The 27,341-nt window shown below is 44.2% G+C and overlaps 1 protein-coding gene across 4 annotated transcripts in view; it reads left to right on the top strand.

Annotated features, from left to right (window-relative positions):
* ATF1 (activating transcription factor 1) overlaps positions 1–27,341 on the top strand; it is a 52,961-nt gene that overhangs the window by 6,809 nt on the left and 18,811 nt on the right. Inside the window, exons 1-3 of one of the 4 annotated variants that reach the window (XM_014577576.3) lie at positions 20,901–21,005; positions 24,130–24,215; positions 24,692–24,817. In XM_014577576.3, the coding sequence (XP_014433062.1) occupies positions 24,177–24,215; positions 24,692–24,817 (165 nt within the window). In that variant the 5' untranslated portion in view covers positions 20,901–21,005; positions 24,130–24,176. Of the gene's footprint in view, positions 1–20,888; positions 21,006–24,100; positions 24,216–24,691; positions 24,818–27,341 lie in introns of those variants that run through there. The other 3 variants (XM_025188722.2, XM_075902046.1, XM_075902047.1) reach the window with 3 other exon arrangements.

Below are 27,341 nucleotides of genomic sequence, written 5' to 3'. Positions count from 1 at the left end.
CAAGCTTACACAGCCTCTTTATTCAAAATACTTCTCACACACGACTTGTGGGGTCTTCATGTTACCCCAGTGCAGACTCTCATTGGACAGAACACATGTCCATGTTCCTCCTTGCACTGGCCAAGAGTGATTCCATATTAATCCTTCTCAGCGCAGGCCCATGCTGGGCCCATCTCATATAGGACCCGTATCTCTCCATGATGTCTTTGGTCATCAGACAGATCTGATGTACACTCCTTAATTTCACTGATGCACTTCCTATGTGTTACTTCAGGATGATAGCCAGAGGTTGGCACGTCTGACACATTTCCTCTGTCTTAATCATGTCAACCCACTTTACCATACAATGCAGGCCAGCACTGGGCCTTTTAGAGAGAATAACCTTTAGATGAGGACACTGGGATTTCAGAAAGTTCTTTACATGGAAGATTATAGCAGGGAGAATTGAAGTCTTTATCTTTAGAGATCAGTTACATTCAGAGCATTAGCAAGAATTTGTCAAGTAGTTTCAGAGGGGTAGTCGAGTTAGTTAGTCTTTAACTGGAAAAACTTAAAAAACAACGAATAGTCTAGCAGCACCTTAAAGACTAACAAAACACGTAGATGGTATCATGAGCTTTTGTGGGCAGTATTTATTTTTCAATAACATTTCTCTGTATGTTAACACCAGGTTGGGGGGAGGGCACTTTTTCAATGAGAATCCTTTAAGCTCAGTGTGACACAACCTGTTTTTTGAAGATAAACCTTAGCAAATGTAGGTCTACAAATGACCTATAAGGGAAATTAAGTAACAAGAAGGTTTAAAATCCTCATACAGTTCTTCTTGGGACGACCTACACATCTCTAGAAGAATGGTCTGTGTCTAGAGCAGTATTTCTTGTTTCTCTAAACCAGAATTCCTTTTGCTTTCAGGCATGTTGTGGAGTCTTAAAAATAAGGAAAATGTATCCTTTGTGAATTATGCAATTTACTTCTTGCCCCAAATGTGACAATATCTTGATTATGGCCTTTGTTCTTTTACTCTTCCCTTGAAGATGCTGGTCTCAGTGCGGGTATGTCTACACTACCATCCTAATTCGAACTACCGTTACACCTTGAATTAGAAAGCCTAATTCGAACTACCTACTCCATGCCGCGTGTAGCCGCGGGCTCAGAGTCCGAACTACCAGGGATTTAAAAATGGCGGCGCCCGGCAAGATGCAAATGAAGCCTGGGATATTTAAATCCCGGGCTTCATTTGCAACTTCGATTGACTACATTAACCACCCTAGTTCGAACTAGGGTGGTAGTGTAGACATACCTTGAGTGTTTCTCAGAGATTCTGGTTGTCTTTTTTGTTTTTCTGTGTTCCATATGTCTGTTTCATCCATCTGTTATCACTCATTCTCTGCTTAGGGCAGAAACTATATCTGTTGTGTGTTTGTACAGCAAGTAGCACAATATGTCCCTGAACCATATGTGATATCCCTACACGCTACTGTCCTTACAAATAAATAATAATTCATCAAAGACTCATTTCTTATTTCCTGGCTTGCATTTGCAAGGACATCCTGTCATATTGCATCTATCTTTTACTGATTTCCAGGAAATTGTAGATCAGTCTTCTTTTGGGTTACCTGTCACTGTCGGACGCTTGTTTTCTAGAAGCATCTAATATGAAAAAATGCTCATAAGAGTTTGATTAGCTGTGTTTGCTTATGAAAAAGTTTTGTCTAACAAACTTACGGCTTGGTCTTCAAGAAGCTGTTTCTCTAAAATTTTCTTTACATATATCTTCAATTTAATTTTGTAAAAGTTAAAGCTTATTTTTGGTAGTTCATATACTTGATTTCCTTGAATTTTGTTCATTTAAAGTGACTTTGCATGTGTCTTTACAATTAAAAAAATAGAAGAGCAAAACTAATATTTTTTCTTGTTCTTAAACACTTATAAAAATAATTGTTCGTGCCTCTTCTTTAAAATTTACCTTTTCAGTTTCCTTAATTATTGGCATTACATTAGTGGTTTAAAGCCTGCTTTGACATTTGTTACAGGCACTTTGTAAACATGTGGTAGGGGACAGTTCGTGCCCCAAAGAAGTTATAGTCTAAAAAGGCAGTACTGACAAGAGGTGGAAGAAAGGAAGTGGTTTATCCCCATTCAACAGGCGGGGGTGGGGGAGTTGCAGCAGGCAAAGTAACTTGCCCAAGGTCACACAGAAAATCTGCGACATAGGGTACATTAAATCCAGATCTCCTGCGTTCCAGTTCTGCATCTTAATCACAAGACCATCCTTACTTTTGTTTAAATAAAAGAACTCAATTAATTTAAAATATGTTTCAATATGTAAATGCATATATACAAATATATATATTAACTTTAGAAAACACATGGAATTTCATGGGCATATTTTTATCTTTTGATTTGTGGCGTTAAGGTATGAGAAAATATTTGGAAATCATCTATTCATCTACCTCAGTTGTCATCTAGGTGCAGTACAAAGGCCTTTTTGATATTGCGGAAATATTTATTAACATTTTCATGCTATGTTCCTAACTTGACCCCCTCAATTACTTTACTAAAAAGATTAAACTTTTTGGATACATTGACCTGATGACACAGCTCTTGTTTTGTCAGATTTGTTGCCGCTTACCCACAGACTATGAGGTTGTAAAAGTTATGATCCAGGATCACTCAATTAAATTATGTGGCCAGTATTATACAGGAGATCAGACAAGGATCATAAAAGTCCCTTTTTACCTTACAAACTACTAATCTGTTCTCCCGGTCAATGTCTTTTGTGTAGTTGATACTTTTAAAATACTAGGAAAGAAGTTTCTCTGCCTTTGACATGTTCTGACTTGTTGAGGGATTACTAAGCACTTTCTTAACAACAGTAAATAGTTTACTTCATATTATATATTTCCAGGAATTAGTAACAAGTAGGTGTCTATGGTTCCTGCTGTTATTATGTTAGCATAATTAGATATTTATTGCATCTCCATTGGTCCAGTGGACTTTGCTTTCAAGTAGAATAAAATGTTTTTGGAGTAACAGTTGAGTTGTCAAGTTTTGGAAGAGATTCTTTTGAGTGTTTATTTTCTTGCTGGCTTCTGACAGTGCCTGTTAAGGACTCAGTTATTCAATGAGTTAAGCACTAATGAGCTGTTGAACAATCTTAGCTTCCTTCTTTCAGGTCTAAGCTATGAGAGTTTTCTTACCGCAGAAAGGTTGATTCTTGTGTAGGAGATACACCCACAGTACAACAAAAAGACTTGTATTGATGTCATACTAAATTGCTGTCTCTATGAATGCAAATTTGATGTCAGTAGAATCCATCTGATTAATTACAGTTAATTGGCATATAAAACGTCTTTTCAATGCTGCAGGACCATTCACTGTTTTTTAAGACTTTTCACCACAAGTAACTTTTCTACTTTTCTGTCAGAGATGATACCTTGTCTGTGAATTATTAGCAAGATAAACATTGGGGAAAATAGCAACTGTATATGCAGAGTATTTTTCTTAACTGTACACATTCAATAACATGTATTTTTAACATTAATGAATAGCCTACCTTTTAAAATTTGAAACTAGGGATCATTTTTCTGTAAGGGCCATATTCTAGTTTATTTTTTAACGTGTGCGCTAATCTCCTTAGCACAACTCAATGTTCATAGGCTATTTCAGGTTTTGCTGAATGGTAAATTCAAACTTAGGAATCTAGTTAGTTGAATGGAGTGATGATTAGTGATCGTCGGGCTCAGGATAATAAATTAAATCTCCCTTTGGTCAGCTGTAAAGCACCGTCTATTCTGAAAATGAAATAGTATTTGAGAGCAGAATATATTTTTTAAGTGATATGGCTGGTCTTTGTGAAAAGTGTCGAACAATTAGAAATCAGTTTAAAAGATTGGCCCATGAAAGCAAATCTGTTCTACACAATGCTTAAGTTGCTGAGTCATTACATTTAGACTGTAAAAGTCTTTCAGGATGGTATGTGTAATTTTTCATTTTTCATTAAAACATTCCCACCTACAATGGTACAGAAATAATTATTGTGGAGTATTTGAAGACCAGTGTCCGTCTTCTGGCTAATGAGGACTCTGTTGTGACTCTGAACTGCTTATTTTCAGCTCTCGCTGTGTCTCATCTCAAAAGTACATAGTTTGGCTTCAGCTAAACATACTTTTTGTTATTTCAAGTGGTCATGGCATTGCTATTAAAAATTGAAGTACTTAATATTTTCCATATTCAGTACACCGATCTCTCTTCAGGTGAGAAATTGTGTCATCAGAAACCATTAATTTGAACTTCTTCTCACCTCTGACAGTGTCTTCCTAAAAGTGTTAGAGAGAGAAATCACTATGTACAAAATATTAGCATGCCTCTCATAGACACACTACGTACTCTTCCAGATAAGTTGATGACTTTTATAAGACAGAAGCTTGTAAAATTTCTTGCAGACATAATTGTGCAATGCTGCACAGTGCATACTTCCTTACTTTATTCATGGGATGACATAAGTATTTCACATCTGTTTATTTACTTAGTGCATTTGAGAGTGACTTTCTGTTTAATCAGTTTCATTATTTAATAAGTCAGTTCTTCAAGTGATTGCTCGTCCATTCAACATAGATGGGTATCCTTGCCACATGCACCAGTGCCAGAAGATTTTTCCTTTAGTGATACCCATAGGGGAGCCTCCCCAGGCGCTCCTTGGAGTGGCATTTATATGCCACACTATGTAGGGTGCTTCCAATCCCCTCCACCCTCAGTTTTCTTTTTGCCGCCAATGAAGGTGCTTGGAATCTACAGAGTTAGCTGTTGCACATTTCCCTAGTTCTGTGGTGTCCAATCAGTTCTGAAGCAGTAGCCATTATAGAGGCTACTGTAGCAGTAGCCACACTCAACCAGCCAGTTAGCCACATGTGGCTAGTGGGTTGGACACCACGGCCTAATTGAATTTTGTTTTCCCTATAAATAGTTTCTATTGTTAGTCTGTGTTCTATTCTAAGTAGTTAGTTAATGTAGGTTCTGTAATGACTTGGCCTCAAGATGACCCTTTCCCCTGGCTTCAAGTCCTGTCACAGTAGTAACTGACTTAGGCCAATAGTAATAGAGATGTAGCTGTGTTAGTCTGGTCTAGCTGAAACAAAAGACAGGACTATGCATCACTTTAAAGACTAACAGGATGGTTTATTAGGTGATGAGCTTTTGTGGGCTAGACCCACTTCCTCAGATCAGATTGTGAAAGAAAATTGGCATGACCATATATACCAAAGGGATACAATAAAAAAAAAGTGAACTCACATAAAAAGGACAAATCAAATTTAAACCCGACCATCACATTATCAATAAACTACAACCTATACTGGAACAGGATACTACACTCTGAGAGGCTCTGGGAGACAGACCCATAGTCTCCTATAGACAACCACCTAATCTCTGCATGATTCTTACCAACAACTACAGGACATACCAAACTAATACCAACCCTGGAACTTTCCCTTGCATCAAACCCCGTTGCCAGCTTTGTCCACATATTTACTTTGCTGACACCATCATTGGACCTAACCAATTCAGTTATAAGATCAAGAACACATATTCCTGCTCATCCAGATATATAATTTATGCCATCATGTGCTGACAGTACATTGGACTATCTGCTATGTACATTGGACAGACGTCTCAGACACTTCGCCAAAGAATCAATGCACACCAAACAGATATCAGACAGTTCCACAAAGAAAAAACAGCTTCTTGCCATTTCAACCAGAAAGGGCATTGTCTCAACGACTTGATTACCTGCATCCTGCTTCAAAGACATTTTAACACAAGACTTCAAAGAGAAACCTCTGAACTGTCATTCATGTTTAAATTTGTCACTTTATGACTAGGCCTCAACAAAGATGCTAATTATCTTACCCATTACAAAGATAGCTTCCCCAATTATCACCTCTAATATCAATATCATTAGCTCACATACATTAACCTCCCACCTCATCCCCCCTCTGTTCTGAAATTTGATTTGTCCTTTTTATATTAGTTCACTTTTTTTGATTATATCCCTTTGGTATATATGGTCATGCCAATTTTCTTCCACAATTTGATCTGAGGAAGTGGATCTAGCTCATCGCCTAATAAACCATCTTGTTAGTCTTTAAAGTGCTGCATAATCCTGTCTTTTGTTTGACCTATGCCAGTGAGTGATCCCCACTATGATTGTTTGTAGTACTTAGAAGAGGCTCATAGAAGTGATAAATGCCACATTTGCAGGTCCTTCAAACCTCTTTAAGGCTTTCCTACCTAGTGGAATCCACTTTAGCTCCCATGCATGACTAGAGAGGAGTATAAATATATTGCTGGAGAATGCATGGAAGTAATCAGGAAGGCTAAAGGACAATTGGAATTGCAGCTAGCAACTTATGTTAAGGGTAACAAGAAAGGTTTCTACAGGCATGTTAGCAATAAGAGGGTGATCCGAGAGGATGTGGGGCCCTTACTAGATGAGAGAGGTAATCTAGTGGAAAAAGCTGAAGTGCTCAATGCATGTTTTGCTTCTGTCTTCACAGATAAGGTCAGCTCCCAGATAAGGATGTGAGGATATGTCTACACTAGCCCCCTAGTTAGAACTAGGGAAACTAATGTAGGCATTTGAAGTTGCAAATGAAGCCTGGGATTTAAATATCCTGGGCTTTATTTGCATCTTCCCATCTGGTCGCCATTTTAAAATCCCCCTAGTCCAAACTAACTGCCCGCGGCTAAATGCGGCAGTCAAAGGTTAACTCGAACTAAGTCCTTAGTTTGAGTTAACTGTTATACCTCATCAGCACTGTTGTACCTCGGTGTCTTCGTACTTTGGTACCTTCGGTGGTCTGGACTGTCAGTGTCAGCATCGTCCGGTCAGGGTCGTCCTGGCGCACTCATGACAGGACCTCTACTCCGTCGGTGATGATAAACTTTTGGCTGCATGCGTAACAATCAGTACTTCTTTTATCTAGAGTGTTAGACCCCATGCACTTGGGTCAACACAAGAGATCTCTGAGAGGCCCCGGAAGCGACAGATGCAGGCAAGGTTTGAAATCAATCGAGCAGGTTTATTGTCAAATGCGAAGCTCTACCAGTTGGTAACAGAGATCAGTACAATGTTACACTACTGGGCACTATGGCCCGGGTTGACAAGGTACCAACACCGGGCAGGCCTATTGTCGTATAACAGATATTAACAGCAATTAGTCAAAGTTAAGCTACTGTGCATTCTGTAAGTTTAGGCAATGACACCTGCCGTTCAGGCGCCTAGTGCACACCCTCTCTCACCTTCCCTTCCCATCCCTCTTCAGGGACCCTTCTCACAAGACACTGTCTGCAGGAAGTTGAGTGATTGCTCAGACTGGGAGAGGTGGAGGAAGTTTCTTATTGCTACTTGGAACCAAGGATTTATTCCTGCTATTTTTTTTTTAAATCCCCAAAGCTAACAGGAGGCTCTGGCCCATTCCTGACCTGCATTGGCTAAACAGTTACATGGTAAGGCTCAAGTTCCATATGGTGTCCCTGGCTCCTAGCATTCCCTCGCTGGACCAGGAGATTAGTACGCTGCCCTCAATCTCAAGGTTGTTTACTTCCACATTGCCATTTTTAAGGGTTACAGATACTTCCTGTGGTTCGTGATGGGAGCAAACCACTACCAGTTTCCAGTCCTCCCTTTTGGCCTTGCGTTTTTACCAAATGTATGTTGGTGGTGGCTGCCAACTTCTGGCAACAAGGGGTGCAGATCTGTTCTTACCTGGATGATCGGCTCATCAAAGGCGACTCTGCTCCAAAGTCAGCATGCATGTCAATCTTCTGTTCTGCCTGTCTCACCACCTTGGCCTGTTGAAAAACACAGTAAAGTCACAGTTAGTGGTGATTCAGTGCATAGAGTGTATGTTTGGACACCCCTGGTATAGACCAATGGCAGCCACTGCTGAAGGGGATGCATTTGGAGCTAGGCATACTTGACCATGTAAATAAATGCTACCATAGGCTTAAGCAGGGGTGTCCAAACTTTTTTCAAAGAGGGCCACCGGTTTCATAACATGATCATATTTGAGATGTTTAGCACAGAGAACTTGTTGATGAATGATACAATGGAGTTTAATAGCTTTGCCTCCTTCTTCGATCACTTTGTTACAGATTAGGGTTGATAATCCACTTCGTTCACCAACCATGGCAGGTGCCCCATCAGTAATAATCCCAGTAACTTTGTTCCAAGGCAGTTTCATGTCATCTATGGTGGAACTAACAGAAACAAATAAATCTTTTCCTCTTGTTTGGTCCATAAGGCTCTGGAGGTCAAGTAGCTCTTCAGTCACATTCATTTCATCGTCCACCCCTCTCATAAAAATCAGCAACTGAGCTGTGTCAGATAGGTCCGTGCTTTCATCACAGGCTATTGAAAAGAAGTCAAAATCCACTCCTTTGGACGTCAACTGTCTCTTAATATCTGATGAAATCTCTTCAATTCTCCGTGCTACAGTGTTACGAGCCAGGCAAATATAGGCAAACTCTTGCTTCTTCTCGGGACAGATATTCTCAACCATTTTCATAACGCATTCTTTGATAAAGTCACCCTCAGCAAAAGATTTGCAATTTTTAGCAATTAACATTGCCACCTCATAGCTCGCCCTTGTGGCATTTTCATTTGACTCACGGGCTCTTGTGAAAAATCGCTGTTGTGACATTAAAACAGCTTCAAGTTGCTTCAACTTTTCACTGCGGTCACGCCCTGTTAGCTTGTCGTATGTGCTATGTGTCGACTGGTAGTGTCTCTTGACATTAAATTCCTTATAAACAGCCACAGTCTCTTGGCATATCAGACAAACACAGTGATTCTGTATTTCAGTGAAGAAATATTCCACTTTCCACCTGTCCTGGAAGCGGCGGCCCTCACTGTCAACTTTCCTTCTCTTATTTACAGTCACCATTTTTTAAATTGACCAGAAGGGGAAGGGATCATGTGAGCGCAGTGCCAGAGGTTTTGGTCTAAGTGTGTTCGTCCGAGCACTAATACACTGCCCAACAAGAATTCTCTTGCCTTTGTGGCTGTGTGTGGTGAAGAGTCTAAGGATGAGCTGGGGCGTGTTCGCAGCTCCACGTGCCCGAGCCCGCCAGGAAGCTGACAGTGCACAGCGCCAATCACAGGTACTGAGACATTTCCCGATCTCTGCAGCTGTGGACTGGGAAAATGTCTCAGTACCTGTGATTAGCGCTGCGCGCTCATAGACTCATAGACTCATAGACTTTAAGGTCAGAAGGGACCATTATGATCATCTAGTCTGACCCCCTGCACCGTGCAGGCCACAGAATCTCGCCCACCCCTCTTAGAATAATCCTCTCACCTATGTCTCAGATATTGAAGCCTTCCAATACTTTGAAGGCCCCAACATGCAGAGAGTCCTTCAGCTGTGATCTGTGCCCAATGCTACAGAGGAAGGCGAAAAACCTCCAGGGCCTCTGCCAATCTACCCTGGAGGAAAATTCCTTCCTGACCCCAAATATGGCGATCAGCTAAACCCTGAGCATGTGGGCAAGACTCACCAGCCAGACACCCAGAAAGTTCCCTATAGCAACTCCTATCATCCCTCCATTGACCTATTTCCAACTGGAAATGAATGGTCAATTAGTTACCAAGATCATGTTATTTCATCCAACCATCCCCTTATCATAGAATCAGTACTGGAAGAGACCTCAGAAGGTCGTCAAGTCCAGCCCTCCGCTCTAGGCAGGACCAATCCCATCTAATCTCATCTAAATCAACCCGGCCAGGGCTTTGTCAAGCCGAGACTTAAACACCTCTAGGGATGGAGACTCCACTACTTCCCTAGGTAACCCATTCCAATGCTTCACTACCCTCCTAGTAAAATAGTTTTTCCTAATATCCAATCTGGACCTCTCCCACCACAACTTGAGACCATTGCTCCTTGTTCTGCCATCTGTCACTACTGAGAACAGCCTCTCTCCATCCTCTTTGGACCCTCCCTTCAGGAAGTTGAAGGCTGCTATCAAGTCCCCCCTCACTCTTCGCTTCTGCAGACTAAACAGACCCAAGTCCCTCAGCCTCTCCTCGTAGGTCATATGCTCCAGACCCCTAATCATTTTGGTTGCCCTCCGCTGGACCCTCTCCAATGCGTCCGCATCCTTTTTGTAGTGGGGGGCCCAGAACTGGACACAGTACTCCAGATGTGGCCTCACCAAAGCCGAATAAAGGGGAATAATGACATCTCTGGATCTGCTGGCAATGCTCCTCTTAATGCATCCTAATATGCCATTAGCCTTCTTGGCTACAAGGGCACACTGTTGACTCATATCCAGCTTCTCATCCACTGTAACCCCCAGGTCCTTTTCTGCAGAACTACTACTTAACTGGTTGGTCCCCAGCCTGTAACTATGCTTGGGATTCTTCCGTCCCAAGTGCAGGACTCTACACTTGTCTTTGTTGAATCTCATGAGATTTCTAGTGGCCCAATCTTCCAATTTGTCCAAGTCACTCTGGACCCTATCTCTGCCCTTAAGCGTATCTACCTCTCCCCCTAGCTTAGTGTCATCTGCAAACTTGCTGAGGGTGCAATCTATCCCCTCATCCAGGTCATTAATAAAGATATTGAACAAAACCGGTCCTAGAACCGAACCTTGGGGCACTCCACTAGAAACCGACCTCCATCCTGACATCGAACCGTTGATCACTACCCGCTGGGCCCGGCCTTCTAGCCATCTTTCTATCCATCTTACCGTCCATTTATCCAATCCGCATTCCCTTAACTTGCTGGCAAGAATATTGTGGGAGACCGTATCAAAAGCCTTGCTAAAGTCAAGGTATATAACATCCACTGACTTTCCCATGTCCACTGAGCCAGTTACCTCATCATAGAAGCTAATCAGATTGGTCAAGCACGACTTGCCCTTTGTGAATCCATGCTGACTATTCCTGATCACTTTCCTCTCATTCAAGTGTCTCAAAATGGACTCCTTTATGATCCCTTCCATGATTTTTCCAGGAACCGAGGTAAGACTGACCGGCCTATAGTTCCCTGGATCGTCCTTCTTCCCTTTTTTGAAGATGGGCACTACATTTGCCTTTTTCCAATCATCCGGGATTTCGCCCGATCTCCACGACTTTTCAAAGATAATGGCCAAAGGCTCCTCAATGACATTTGCCAACTCCTTCAGTACCCTTGGGTGCATTAAGTCTGGACCCATGGATTTGTGTACGTTTAGTTTTTCTAAATAGTTCCTAACCTGTTCTTTACCCACCAAGGGCTGTCCATCTTCTTCCCATCTTGCGTCGCTTAGCACAGAAGTCCAGGAGCCGACCTTGTCCGTGAATACAGAGGCAAAGAAAGCATTGAGTACTTCAGCTTTCCCCACATCCTCTGTCACTAGGTTACCTCCTTCATCCATTAGGGACTGCACACCCTCTCTGATCACCTTCTTCTTGTTGACATGCCTGTAGAAACCTTTCTTGTTATCCTTCACATCCTTAGCCAGTCGCAACTCCATTTGCGCTTTCGCCTTCCTGATAACCCCCCGGCATTCTCGAACTATACATTTAAGCTCCTCCCTAGTCATTTGTCCAAGTTTCCACTTTCTGTAAGCTTCCTTTTTGTGCTTAAGTACACCAAGGATTTCCCCTGTAAGCCAATCCGGTCTCCTACCAGGTTTGCCTCTCTTGCTACGTGTCGGGATGGTTTCTTTCTGTGCCTTCAATAAGGCTTCTTTAAAATACTGCCAGCTGTCCTGGACTCCTTTCCCCTTCATGTTAACATCCCAGGGGATTCTTTCCATCAGATCTCTGAGGGAGTCAAAATCTGCTTTTTTGAAGTCCAAGGTGTGTATTTTACTACTCTCTTTCCTTCCTTTGGTCAGGATCCTGAAATCTACCATCTCATGATCACTGCTTCCCAGGTTGTCACCCACCTCTACGTCCCCTATTAGTTCCTCCCTGTTTGTGAGGAGAAGGTCAAGCTGTGCACGGCCCCTGGTCGGATCCTTCAGCACTTGTACCAAGAAGTTATCCCCAACATTCTCCAAAAACTTCCTGGATTGCCTGTGTACTGCCGTATTGGTTTCCCAACAGATGTCAGGGTGATTAAAGTCCCCCATGAGAACCAGGGCCTGCGATCTGGAAGCTTCGCTCAGTTGTTCGAAGAAAGCCTCATCTACCTCATCCACCTGGTTCGGTGGCCTGTAGCAGACACCAACCACAACATCACTGCTGTTTGCTCCTTTAAACCTGACCCATAGACTTTCAACAAGTTTTTCTCCCTCTTTATACTGGAGTTCAGAGCAATCATAGTGCTCTCTTACATATAGTGCAACTCCTCCTCCTTTTCTCCCCTGCCTATTCTTCCTGAACAATCTATACCCTTCCATGACAGCGCTCCAGTCATGCGAGTCATCCCACCAAGTCTCTGTTATCCCAATTAAATCATATTTCTTGGCCTGGGCCAGGGCCTCCAGTTCTTCCTGCTTGTTGCCCAGGCTTCTCGCATTAGTGTACAAACACTTCAGGTAACCAGTTGATTGCACTATCTTCTCCATTCGAAACTGGGGTCCTCCTTTCTCGCTCCTTGCTCTATGCATTTCTTCCCGGTATCTGACTTTCCCACTCCCCTCAGGGTTTTGGTCACCGTCCCCCGACGAACCTAGTTTAAAGCCCTCCTCACTAGGTTCGCAAGCCTGCCCGCGAAGATGCTCCTTCCTCTCTTCGTTAGGTGGATTCCATCTCTTCCTAACAATCCTTCCGCCCGGAACAGAGTCCCATGGTCGAAGAAACCGAAGCCCTCTCTGCGACACCACCTGCGCAACCACGCATTTACGTCCTCAATTCGACGATCCCTGCCCAGTCCTTTCCCTTCAACAGGGAGGATGGACGAGAACACCACCTGCGCTCCAAAGTCTTGGATCCTTCTTCCCAGTGCTACATAATCCGCAGCAACCCGCTCAAGGTCATTCTTGGCCGTATCATTCGTTCCCACATGGAGAAGCAGGAAGGGGTAGCGATCTGAAGGTTTGATCAGCTTGCTAAGCCTCTCAGTGACATCCCGAATGCGAGCTCCCGGTAAGCAGCACACCTCTCGAGATTCCAGGTCCGGACGGCAGAGGGATGGCTCAGTCCCTCTTAGGAGGGAGTCCCCGACCACCACCACCCGTCGTTTCCTTTTGGGGGTGGTGGCCGTGGAACCCCCATCCCTAGGACTACGCATCCCATGCCTTTCAGTAGATGGTGCTCCCTTCTGGTTTCTACCTTGTGAGGTCCCTTCCAGAGCATTCAGCACTGCAGAGCCTGTGGAGAGAGCTTGAAAGCGATTGCTTACCTCTATAGCATTGGGGGAATCCCGTGCTGGCCTTTTTCCCCTTCTAGAAGTTACATGCTGCCAGTTCTCCTCTTGGTCGCGTACTGCCCTCTCTGGCTCTTCTGCCTGCTGTGCTTGAAGGATCAATTGCTGCCTTCTATCGAGGAAGTCTTCATCCTCTCTGATCAAGCGTAAGGTCGACACTTGGGCCTCCAGTCCTCTAATTTTTTCTTCCAAAATCTCGACCAGCTTGCACTTGGTGCAGATAAAATCCGTTCTTTCTTCCGGGAGGAAGACAAACATGGCACACGCCGTGCAGGTAACAACAGCAGCAGACGCATCATCAACCATCGCTGCTGTCCTGGAGAATGGATTTAAAAAGAAAGACAAGAGAACCTCCCGCCCTTCCCAACTCCCTCTCAAAACTCCCTGTTAGCAATCACCTGTTCGCAAGCTCCTTGGTCGCTTGCCCACTGCCTTATAAAGCCCCTCCCCCTACCAAGGCTCAGCCAATCAGCAGAGGCTTCTACAATTCAAACTTTAATTAGAAGCCAACAGTTTCCACCTGCCAATCACAGCCCCTACCAATCACAGCACAAACTCTATCAAGGGGAGGGGGGAAGGAAAAAAAAAAAAAAAAAAGCCTCACTCTCAAACACAGGGGAAAATAAATAAATAAATAAATAAACAAACAAATAAACAAAAAAGAACACACAACCCTCACTCACAAACACAAGCTCAGCATACAGCAAGAAAGCCCCAAGCACAACACCCACTTCTCCCAAGACTCCTGTATCTACTTCTCCTCTACCTGGAGAACTCCCCCTCTAAAGCCTCACTCAAACAGGGGGGGAGGAGGAAAAAAAAAAAAAAAAAAAAAAAACCACAAACCACCACACACCAAACACAAGCTCTGCACACACTGAGAAAGCCCCAATAACAAAACACACTTCCCTCAAGAGTCCTGTATCTGCTTCTCCTTCACCTGGAGAACTCCCTCTCAAAACTCCCTGTTAGCAATCACCTGTTCGCAAGCCTGTCAGCTTCCCGGTGAGTTCGAGTACGTGGAGCTGCAAACACGCCCAACCTCATCCTTAGTCCTGAGTGGCGCTCGGGGATTCGTTGGGGGCTGTGACGGGGAGGTCCGTCCCCACACTCTCAGCCCCAAGGCAGAGGGCCCGCGGGGTCAGAGGCGGGCGAAGAGCGCAGGGCACGCCGGCCTCACGGCGGCCCGAGGGCAGGGCGAACCTGCAGCCGAGCGGGGGAGCGGGGCTGCGGACGTGCCCTACAGGGCAGGCTCTAGGACCGCGGAGGCCACAGGCGGCGGCGGCATGGCCATAAGCGGCGCGCTGGGCGCGCCAGTTCAAAAGAGCGCCGGGGAGCCAGGAGAGGGGGAGGAATTGGGGGTGAGGGCGGACGGAGTTCTCCCTCTCCCCACAGGCAGCTCCAGGCGGGCAGAGGCCGGGGGACCCAACCCCGAACCGGGGAGCACGGCAGGCCGACCCCGAGGGCGGCGGAACCGGGACGGAGTGAGGCCGGCCGGACTGGCCGGGAAGGGCCGAGCTCGGGTGAGGGCGTTCCGAGCCTGACGGCCGGGATACTCAGGCGGAGCGCAGGGGGCCCCCGAGACTAAAGGACCGGAGGAGGGAGCTACCCTCCCCCGGCGGACTTTACAGGACTGGGACTGGGGCGGGCAAGAGGCGAGAGATGAGCTGGGGGAGCACGTCTCACCACAGGGGCCATAAAAGAAAGATATTACCAAATTACCTGTGGGGCCGTATTAAACCGCAATTGGCCCACAGGCCGGACTTTGGACATACCTGGTCTATACCTTCTTAAGACACCCCCGGACAAGACTGTGATGGTCCCAGTCCTTGACTTTCTTACTTGGTGAATGGATCCTGAAAACATTCCGGAGGGAGTACTGTTCCAAGCCCCTCCCACTTCCTCGAATTGGTATCAGTTGCTTTGGACTAGGGCGCCTGTGTTAGTGATCTCTAGACCCAGGCTGTGTGGACTACACAGGCATGCCTCTACATTAATGTCAAGGAGCTACGGTAGTTTGCAGGACGTCTAGAGTCTTCCTCCCTCACCTGGCGGGAAGGGTGGTCCAAGTCTTCCTGGATAATATGGCCACGATATCGTAACGGCAATGGGGGCTGGTCTGGCACATGCTGTCAGGAGGCTGTTCCCCTCTGGGACTTCTGCATACAGCATGGTATTCACCTGGAGACCTGATACCTCTCAGGTATGGAAAGCCTCCTAGCCAATCAGCTGAGCAGGGAGTTCTCTCACCATGAGTGAGCTGCAAGTTGCTGCTGTGCTCTTCCAGAGGGAGGCAGTCTCCATGTGGACCTCTTTGCCACAGCACAAAACATAAAGTGTCACAGTTTCTGCTCCAGAATGGATGAGGGATCCCTGGGGAGTGCTTTTCAATCTGAGTCTATACTACAGTTTTATCTTCAAATTGAGTAAAGAAAGGGCACCTTAATGCACCTGCAGCTAAGTAAGAGGTGTTCTCCAGGATAGAGTATGTGTCTACTCTTTGGTCACAATACTTTCTCCTTCCCTGTGGTGTGGTTTAGGACCGGGCTTGTTAAACTAAAATAAAGGGCACCCTGTTCTATGCATTTCCACCCCGATCACACTCATCCCCGAGGTCCTTGGGAAAATTGAGCAAGACAGGACCAAGATCATTCCAGTCATGCAGCTTGGCCTTGCCAGTATCGGTATGCCACTCTCTTGAGCTTTGTAGTGTGCTCCCCATAGTCCATGCCACTCCACCTGGGCCTGCTTTCTTGAACAAAGCTGCCTTCTTCACCTAGACCTACCCTTGCTCCACCTCATGGCATGGCTGCTCTGTGACTGATGGTGGAGGAGCATTCCTGTTTGGATGCAGTTCAGAAGGTCCTGCTAGGAAGCTATAAGTCGTCAACCAGGCAGACTTAGTAGCCAAATGGACCTGGTTTTCAGTATGGGCTGAACAGTGAGGTAGAGAGGCTCCTGTCCAGACCATCATTGATTTTCTTCTCCATTAGAAGGAGGAAGGTTTGGTGCCATCATCTATCCAAGAGCACTTGGCAGCAGTCTTGGCTTTTCACCCAATGATACAAGGCCATTCCATGTTTTCATGATTCACAATGTGACGGTGAAATTTCTCAGAGGCATTGAATAGCTCTTCCCACATGTATGGCTCCCGCATTCCTCAGTGGGACCGTAATCTGGTTCTCTTCAGGATTACTGCGCCACCCTTCTGACTGATGGCTTGCCCCATGATTGGAGCCAGCACCAGGCTGCCACAGCCATGGCTGGACAGGGTCTGAATTCGGCCCTCACTGCAGGAACAAGGCTGAGTCTGGGTCACGGTGGCAGGAGTGGCGCCGCTGCCAGCCCTTCCTGCAGGAACCAGCCAGCCAGGGGTCAATTCCATGCTCCACCTCCTGGCAGGCATGGGGCTGGGTACCTTAGCCAAACGGGAGCTGGTGCCAGCCCATCCCAGTAGCCCAGCTGGGAGTGTGCAAGCCTGTCTTACAGTGCACCCCCAGATGGCCCCTTTAATTTGCCTGTCTGCCTCCTCCAGAGCAGAGCGCCCCAGCTGGCTCTTGCAAGAGTGCAGCCTGGTCTTACCAGGGCATACCCACTTACTTTCCACGTTGTGGGCCTTGCCTTTGGAGCCCTCATACATGGTCTTCTGTAAGACAAGATGCAGCTGTAACCCCACCCTGCTTTCCTACGTAAGGGTGTCTGTGCTTTTCATATGGGTTGGGATATTTTCCTCCCAAAGTCTCATGCAATTACTGATGAGAGCAGCTGCACACCCTGGATATTCACAGAGCTCTCGTGTTCTACATTAACAGAACAAAGCCATTCAGCAAATCAACCCAGTTCTTTGTTGCCTATGCTGAGCAGATGAAGGTGCTCTCAGTATCCACAGAACCGATCTCTAAATGGATAACCTCCTGCATTTGGACATGCCACCAGCTGGTGGGTGCTCAGCCATCCCAGCTTATCAGGGTTCATTTGACCAGAGCACAAGTCTCCTCGTTAGCCTTCCTCACTTTCTATCCTGGACAATTGTACGATTGCATCATGGTCTTTGGTGCACACCTTTGCCAATCACTATGCCTTGCTGCAACAAACTAGAGAGGATGCAACATTTGGAACAGCTGTGTGGCAGTCCGCATACCAGTGAACTCCCACCTATTTCCATACCTGGGGTTCTTCAAGATGTGTTCTTCATGTCCATTTAGCTGTCCAGCAAGAAGAAACTGGGAGTGGAGGGGGCTAAAGTGATGCATGCCATTCCTGGGGGCACCTGAGCCAGCTCCCCTACAGGTACTGCTAAGGGAAAATCCTCCAGCATTAGTTCATGTGGTGAGCACACACACCTACGTTGAATGAAATGAGCAGCACATCTCGAAGAACACCAGTTACGGAAACAGGTGACTGAAACAGGATCTTTTCTTTCTCAAGGGATTGCTCATGTCCATCAGGAGCAGTCTGAGGCCGGCTGCGGCAGCTGGCGCCCTAGGCAGAAGGCGCGATCTGCGCCCCTGCCTGCACAGCCATGATGTCATCATCGGGTGCCCAGGGCTGCGGCGCCCTAAGCAACTGCCTAGTTTGCCTAGGTCCACAGGCCACCCCTGATGTCCATTCAAACTAGGTGACTGCAAGCAGTATATTTGGAGATGGGAGTCTTTTTCTCCTGTTCCTACTGTGACTCTTTCATACAGCAACAGAGGACAGAAAAACATTTTTCAAAACAAGAAAAGGTGGTTGAAAACTATAGAATCTTCTGTGCGCATGGAGTTAGGTGTCATATCACAAACAACTTTTTAATTTTGTTTGCAGTTAACTAAATTTAAGTTAGACAGTGTCCTGTTTACCCGTGACATTTGTCATATCTTAGTTGGCAAAAATACAAAAAAAAAAAATCTTTTGTAAGATTACAGTTGATTTCACCATCTGTACCTTGTTTTCTTTTGTGTATATTTTATGACTCTCATAAACAAACCTGCATTTTACCTTTTTCAGTAATGCTATTCTTTACTGTTACAAGTTTAATGGTATTTAAATTATGTCAGTTACCCATTCTGTCTCATTTTCACTGTCTTTCCTTTTTTTCATGTAGTGCAAAGCAATAGCTGCTAAGAAAAGAAAATTCACTGGGATTAAAACCATACCTTTCCTCTGGTACCCTAGCACTTTTTTTTTTTTAAGCACAATCGTGTGAAATTGAGTAACATGTCAATCTGGCTCCTTTTCTGACTCTGACTGACTGCTTCTGGTGTTATGGGGAAAGTGCTACTGTGTAGGAGCATCAAAACCATGATGATCTTAGCCAATGCTCTAGCGTGCTGTTTTGGTAGGGGTTTAAAAAAGTAGAAATATCAGAAGCAATGTACAGCTTCACACTTCCATCACAATGTTCACACTTCCATCAGTCTGAAGTGAAACCTCTCATTTGTTGGTAAATTATCATAAGTTTAAAGAATCCTAATACCATATTTTGAAGGGTACAACTTCCAATCTCACTCAGTCACTAATCTTCCCAGTTTTCTCACTGTAAGACTACTAGGGGCTGCTCTCCCTGCTTGCTACACTTGCCAACCCCCCTCTTTCTGGGGGTAGGCAGCCCCGGCTCTTCCACCAGCCACCAGGGAGGGCCGGCCGAGGCGTGGAAGCCCTGGCCTGCCTCCTTGCCCCTCTCCCCCAGCTGTCAGTCTGAGGCTGGGCCAGCCCTGGCTCTCCTTCCCCCAGCTGTCAGGGGAAATTACACCACACCTCAAAAATTGAGGTTTACAGGTTCTTTTGAAGGAACTGAGTCTAGACTGCTTGCTCTTTCGAAAAAAAACAAACTCTTTTGAAAAAGTGATCGGAAGAAGATATGCAAAGTCCTGACGAATCTGCATATCTACTTTCAAAAGTAAAACATAGTCTAGATGTGCCCCAGCCCCAGCTCTACCCCTTTCTCTTCCCCCAGCCTTGGCAGCCCTGCTCCCTCTCCCCCGCCTCTGGCTGCTGGCAGGACCGATACCGCGCCAGCCCCAACTCTGCCTTCTCCCTCCCCTGGCCACACCATCCGTGGCTCTACCCCCTTATCACCGCTGGCCTCAGCAGCCTCGGCTCTCTCCCCTCAGCCTCCGGGGTGGGGGTGGGGCTGGAGGGGGTGGGCAAGGCTGAGACTGGGGTGCAGCAGGCCCAGCTCCCTCCTGGAGCACCAAGGATGGGGGAGGAGGGAGGCCACATGGCACCTGCCCCTCCCCCCCCCCCCAAGCATTGGGGAGGGGAGAGGGAAGAAGAAGGCAGGCGGGACATAGAGTGATGTGATGATGTCACTCTGTGGTCCTGCAAGAATTTTTTTTTCTAGAGAGAAAGAGATATCTTGCAATTTGCTTGAGGAGGAGCCTTATTAATTTCAGGGTGACACCTCACAGGAGTAAGGATTGCAAGATCAGGCCTTGAGTCTTCATGTAAATTAGCTTCTTACTCTATGAGTCTACGTAAAGCTGCAAGAGCTGTGGTTGATCTCAGTAGGGAAAAATCAATGACTCACATTTCCACAGAGAGAAATGTAATTTCCAGTCTCATAGCAACTGTCCTTGCAAATGTTTCAAACCTTGTGTGACAAAATATTTAGCACTTACAGATCTTCTTTTAATATCTGAGTCCCGTCCACCCCCTCACCTTAAATGTGTCTGCATTTTACATTACTCTAACTCTGCTGATTTGTGGTTTTACATTTAAAAAGTCAGGTAAAAAGTTAAAATCTGAGAAAAGTAAATGTCTAGTAAATGTTTTATGGTAATTTTGGTTGGTATCTGGGATAAACTGGTTTTAGAATCTGATCTCTATTAATTACTGATCTAGAGATGCAAACAAGTTAATTATTTAGAGCACGGTCTTCTTTTAAGACTGATACACATGCTTACTGATGTAGAAATTTTATAGACAAATTTAACCCTTACTGACAATGGGTGCATCTGAATTGGTGCTGAAAATAGTTGAGCTCCTACACATCGACTTCAGTGGACCAAAGGTCGACAAGACAGGCTTAGTAGTGTGTACGCATTGTTTTGAAATTTGTCCTTATGTGTCTAAATTCGGTCTAAACTCCTAGTGTAGACCAAGCCCTAGATTTGACAGAGCTAACCCATTTCAGAATGTGCGTTTGAGGATTTAGTGGGCTATAGCACATCACTAAGAGACAGGACTGTGGTGGTGTATTCTTAGCTTTCCCAGTGATTTACTCTGAGGGCTTAGGTAAATTGCTAATGTGTTTGTGCTTCAATTCCCTTACTTCTAAAAAGGGGATAATAACATTTAACTATGTCAAAGGTGGATTTTGAGTCTTAATTAAAGAAAGTTTGTGTTCTGTGCTATCCTCTGATGAAAGATGGTGTAGACATGCAAAGTACTAATAGTAATTGTGCCTGGGATTTTCATATATGCATAAGTTGGGCACTTGAACCCATTGAAAGTTGATGGAAGTTGGGCACCTAACTTCCTTTGTAAAGCCCGGCATAAAATTTTGAAAGGCATTTTAATTGAATTCACTCCCTGCTTTTCTTGTAGTTGATTATGGAAGAGGTGCACAAGAGTACCAGTAACAGTTCAGCAACGCCACCACAAACAACGTCCATACAAAGTACAACACTACAGGCAGCTCATCTCTCTCACATTGCTCAACAGGTAAAATTTTTGAACTGGTTAAAAGAAATTTTTTTGTTCAAAGCATATTTTGCAGTTTTATAAAATATTCAGGGAGAATAAGAACCAGGAAATTGGGGAGGGGAGAGAAATGTAGTTTGTTTCTAATTGATCCTACAAAATTAATATCTTGACTTGGATTCCAAATAGCCACGTTTACATGATATTAGTACAGTGCAGAACATTGACTCATCATTCGTGTAACAATTTAGATCCTGGCAAATGGAAGTAGCCAAGCACTTGCGGCTCTCTTTGACAGCAGTTATTGTGGGTGCTCTGCACTTCAGAAACTTTCTTTTAGCTATTTGCAATTGAGTAAATGCGTTTAAAATTTTACAAAATAAAACCTATGTAGGTTGGAGATTTTGCTAGGAAAAACTTCTAGTGAACTCTACTAAAAACACTTACTTAAAAAATACCGATGCTTTGGAACCATTTTTTGTTTTTGTTTTTGATAAAAAAAACATTTAATGAGGCAATCACATTTTCAAAGCTTGAAATTGAATCATTCAGGATGCAGCCACTTTAAAACTTTTGCATCTGCGAGATGAGCTGTCCTATAGAAAGTCTCACTGTCCTTCTGTCCCTTCTGAACTCTACAAAATAATTTGCCCTATGTAGAGAGTTCAAATTGTAATGCGAAATTTAGCTATAGTTTAGTCATAATTGCTTGAAGCCATAAATGGATAGTGAACATGAACAAACATCGTGTTGTTTGATACAATCTAATTCTACCAAAAATTCACAGTTTGATTTTTGATATCAAAGTAAGGATTTTTACTATGTAAGAACTGAGGCAAAGCACTTTTATGAATATTCTTGTATAGGTTTTAATGATTAATCTTTTCTAAAACAAATATCTTCTGTTGCATATTATGAAAAGTAGTGCAGAATTTAGGGGAGGACGCTGGTGATTTAACTTTTCACTTATACAGCTTTAGTAAATTTAAAAGCACAAAGGCTCATTTGAGTTCAGAGTCAGAAGTATAAACTTATCACAGTGTTAAAATTGTTGTATAAAGTGATCATCTCTCTATATATATTAAAATATTTTTCCTGGGGGATGGCAGAGTGATGTCATCACAGCACTCTGCATCCCATTTGCCTCCTCTTCCCCTCTCCCATCCTCCATGCAGCAGGAGGCAAAATCCCCCAACTTAAGCCAAACTTCGCTGCTTCCCCTCACCATTTGGAATTGCTATTTTAAATCAAGGCCCTACTCCCCTTCCTCCACTCCCACCCAACAGTGCTTTCAACACCAAGAAACATGGCGCAGTAGCCGGTAGACCCTACATCGCAGCCATGACAGCCCAGGGGTGCAGTGCTTGGGACAGCAGCCCCGGGACAGGCACTAGGAGCAGGGCTCCAAGGTTGGCTTATGTGCCAGCAGCAGTCTCTTGGGGGGCTCCCCCGCTGCTGGATCAGGGTGCTCAACCACCCAGAGACCAACTGTTCCCACGGAGACTCACCCCCAGTAGCTGCATTTACCGTGGCTACCAAAGCACTCCCAAACCACCCAGGGGAGCCACCAGACCGACCTGTTAGCTCCTTTCCTTCGGCTCCTGGGCAGACTCTCCACACAGGGCTGGGACAGTGAGCAGCACAGGAAGGACCGCACAGGGGAGAGGATGGAACAGTGGCCCCCCATGCTGCTGCTTTCCCCACCTCAGCAGGCTGCAGTGCCCCAGAGCACCGCATGCATGAGGCACTATCTGTGCCCCAGGTGGGGCGGACAGGCACTCCCGTGCGTCCCTTTTTCCCCCTCCCTCTCCAGATTGCACAGACAGCACAGAGCAGTTTCTCAAGCACAAGCCTGGCCCTACTAAACACTGCCCTAAAATGTGTGCTTGTTTTTCTCCTGTATGGTATATTTAAATTCTAACAAAAGAGTTCTGTATAGTTCAGCACACCACAAACTGAGCAGCACTATGTTTTCCTGGAATTTATCAGAGTGGTATAGCCATTGTCAGTGGCTATCAGTTTCTCTGACACCCTCCCTGTCCTGCATGTAGACATTGTTAATTTAATTTTCAAGTCTTCTGTCTCCTTCTCTCCCTCCTCTCCATGTTGCTGATATATCAGAGGCAGTGGAGGTGTGAGGTGCATATAACCATGCAGGTTAACCGATGAGCCCGTGCTTATAGGTTAACCGTGGACATGAGTGCATGTTAATGTCCCTAAATCCTACCAGATTTTCCACTACTCTCTCCAGAATTCATTACTTCTTCATGCTCATCAGTAAAATACTAGCCCAGGCCTTCAGTCTCATATCTTTATACAGCAACACTTTCTCTGACTTCTCACTTGTCAGCTGCAGTAATAATCTACTTTGCCCGACCATGCTCCGACCTTCTGGGAACCCCCTTTGCTGGCTCCCTTTTATCTTCTCCATCACATTCTATCTCCTGTTTGCTGTCCCATTTTATTTTTCTTCCATGATAGCCTTTGTGACTTCTGTGCATCCTACTTTGTGTTGAAAGACTCAAAAAAGTGTTTGGACAAACACAAACTTCCTTATCAGTAAGGCAGGGGAGGGCACACCAGCTGACCCCGCCATGTAACCTCTTCCCGTGCTGCTCCCTTGCTTCCTCATTCCAACATCCCTGGAGAGAGGAGGAGCTGTTGGCAACTCCCAGCCTCTGGGCCTCCATGGAGCTTCTTCCTCTGTGTACAGGGCTGGGGGGTGAAGGGCTGGCAGTTCTGCTGCTGTCCACATTGGAAGGGGCAGCAAGGAAAAGAGCAGAATGCTGTCAGCTTCTCTGGCTGCTGTAGCTCTCCCTTCTGCCCCCCACCCTCCCAGTGTCCCAGCTTTGTACACAGAGATGGGGCAGCTCAATGGAGGGGTTAGGGATGGCCAGCAGGGAGTTTTTCTGGTACACCAGAATGACTAAAAATAACTTGCTGGTACACTGTACCTGGCCCTACTGGCCCACTTGCACCACTGCTTCTAGCCATAGCCTTCCCCTCTTAGTAAGAAATATACTGTCCAAATGCACACACACATTCACCCATGCAGCTTCAGTATTTATTATTGTCTCTCTGATCCATTTTGACCCTCTGTTCAACTTTTGTCCCAGACAGCTTTTTTGATTTCATCTAATTTAAGGTCTGTTCTTGTGAAGTGCTGATTCTTCTCAACACCCCTGGATTTACATGGGAGTGGAGGAGGATACTTTCCTAGCATTTTATACGGTCTGTCGTTTGTTTGTCTAATTTAATGCACCAGTTACGATGGAATTAAAGCTTAAACAATAAGCTCTCCCAATGGAAGTCTTTGTTGTTATATGTAAAGTGCCATGCACGTATTCTGAGGCAATTTTTTAAAAAGTAATTCTCAATGTTATTGTAGAAAAGCCTGCTTTTCTACATCAGACTCATTTCAGTCTGAATTGAAGGTTGTGAGGCACAACATTTTTGTGCACATATTGCTAAAGCATTTGGCTTTCTCCCTAACCAAAGGCAATTCTGTGACTCGTTTAGACTTTTTCATATACAGCAGCATATCAGAAAAACACATTTAATTTGTTAAGACTATTTTATGTCACAGTTTAAAACAAGACTTCATTAATGCCTATTCCCCACTACTAGTCATCGACTTACCGCATTTTCTAACTACATGCTACAAAGCATACATCTAATTTTGTTAATTAATTTTATATTTCTTTTAGATGTCTCTAAGAGGCCCTACTCCGTTGACAGTTGTACAGCTTCCTGGAGAGCAAGTACAAGTGCAGGGAGTTATCCAGACAGCTCAGTCCTCCGTAATCCACTCACCTCAGGTGCAAACAGTGCAGGTAACTGCATAGTGTTGGGGTTTTTTTTAACATATATGAGAGGACTTGTAAAATCTTATCTGATTGATCTGAACCTACCATAGTGCAGCCTTGCTAGCACCATTAGTAACATGTCTGTGAATTTTTCTAATATAAGGAGGACATCTAGGAAGCCAGTTTGTAAATCCAAGCCCTAAAATATTTGGTTTTAGGTACATTATTCTAATTTAGTCATTATTTATATCTTTTATGTTTTATATTGGTCATATGTGTCCTTAGAGCTAAGATTGCACATCCAAACCTTATTTAGGGGTTTTATAATTTATATATAAAATTTGATTGGAGCTGAAACTTTACATATAATAATATCTCTGTCCACAAGCTCCTTTTTATGTGTTTATTTTTGCAAAAATGTTGCATTTATCAGATACTCTGATGTGCTCCTTTAAAGCTTCTAATTGATTAACGAAAACAATGTATGAATCAGTTGCTTTTGATGTTTTGATCATTTGTGAATATGTAATTATATTGTTACATCATTAGCATATTAGATAGCCTGATATGTGGCTGAATGTGTAATTATATAATATGGCTATAATAAAAATAAAAATAGTGAAGTGGCAATATACAGGTATGGCACAGACTAGACCATCCAATTTACCAGGTTTATTTCGGACTCTTCACAAATTGCCATGAGATCTTTAAATTGTAGTATAGATGAACAGAAAGAATCTTTGGTTAATGTCTTATTTAGAGGAAAATACTGCAAATAGTTCATTATCCCATGTACTTTAACATACAAATTAGGAATTAACCAAAACAATCCAGGGGTTCAGATGTTCATCTAGTCAGCAGATCTGAGTGGTGGTCCTTATTTGTTGCACACCAGCAGTATATTCAGTGCTTTACTGAATATAGCATAAAACATAATTCTGCCCTAAGGGACATGGGTCTGCTGCTATCTCACTGATTTTGAACAAGTCAGTTCATTGATCTGTGACTCAATTTTACCATTTGCTTTTATTAACATAGTTAATAGATTTGATAGCAGCCTTCAACTTCCTGAAGGGAGGTTCCAAAGAGGATGGAGAAAGGCTGTTCACAGTAGTGATGGATGCAGTGGTCTCAAGTTACAGTGGGAGAGGTCTAGGTTGGACATTAGGAAAAACTGTCTCTCTAGGAGGGTGGGTTACCTAGGGAGGTGGTGGAATCTCCATCCCTAGAGATTTTTAAGTCTTGGCTTTACAAAGCCCTGACTGGGTTGATTTAGTTGGGATTGGTCCTGCCATGGGCAGGGGGCTGAACATGATGACTTCCTGAGGTCTCTTCCAGCTCTATGATTCTATGACTTTATGATTCTAAAACTACCCTATCCCGGGAGACTGTTTTGGTTACGACAATCTTACAGCCCACTGAGATGGAAGTCTGCTCATGTGGCCCACTCATTAAGCTAGGGTATGTCTAAACTACATGGCTCCGTCGACGGAGCCATGTAGATTTGTTTGTTCGGCAAAGGGAAATGAAGCCGCGATTATTTAAATCGTGGCTTCATTTCCCTTTGCCGATCAGCCTAATCTACATGGCTCCATCAATGGAGCCATGTCGTTTAGACACACCCCTAGATTGCCCATTGCTGACTTAGTGTAGAAAGCAGGGAGTGGGGAACCTCCAGGCCACACCACTTTCTGCAACTCCCATTGACCAGGAATGGCAAACTGTAGCCAGTGGGAGTTACAAGCTGCTGTGCTTATGAACGTTCAGGTAAACAAAGTGTCTGGCGGCTCACCAGCAGATTATCCTACTTCTTTTTGTGAACTTCATGGCCTTCTAGAGATAAAGGAAACATGAGCAACTTTCTCTAAATATTGATAGCAAACCCCTCTTTGATGACGACAGCTAATTGAAAAGAACTTTTCCCAGAGTTGTACACATTCCTGTTGACATTATGTTGCTGGTACAGAGATAAGTATAAATAAAAGAGCCTTGTTTGCTTGTGTTTATTTGAGATCATCAGAGAAAAAAATTGACATTTGCCAAATGGAGAAGGCAACAAATGAAATACAAAAAATTACAGCTAAAACCATCATATAAAACAAAAACTGTTAAAAAAATCCATTTGATTAGACTGTATTGCATTGTACCTGTTTCTTCTGTGATATGCTGATGCTTCTTTAAATGTGTTCATTGTATTCAGTTGACTCTAATTATAAATACAGTACTCTAAGCAATTGTCTCCGCACAATAAATAACTTTTTATTATTTGACGTTTCTTTTAAAATTGCCCTCCCTTCTTTTTCTTAGATGGTGTTCATTCTCCCACTGTCTCCTTAATCATGTTTCTTTAAGTGAGGGCAGGTCACCTTTTTCCTCTAGTGTTCTATTTCTAAAACTCACTAGCCAATATTGTAATATTCATGCTCTGGTTAGTAGCAATAACATGTAATCTTCCTCCAGCACTACTATATGTGAAAGAAAGCATAGAATCGAATGAAGTAAAAACGTTAAATGAACCAAACTGTACCATAGAATCTCTATGGATAGTAAT

The sequence above is a fragment of the Pelodiscus sinensis genome, chromosome 19, assembly GCF_049634645.1.
Source record: "Pelodiscus sinensis isolate JC-2024 chromosome 19, ASM4963464v1, whole genome shotgun sequence".
Classification (NCBI taxonomy): domain Eukaryota; kingdom Metazoa; phylum Chordata; order Testudines; family Trionychidae; genus Pelodiscus; species Pelodiscus sinensis.
Note: the sequence above shows the minus strand (reverse complement) of the source record. Positions and strands in the feature narration are given on the sequence as shown.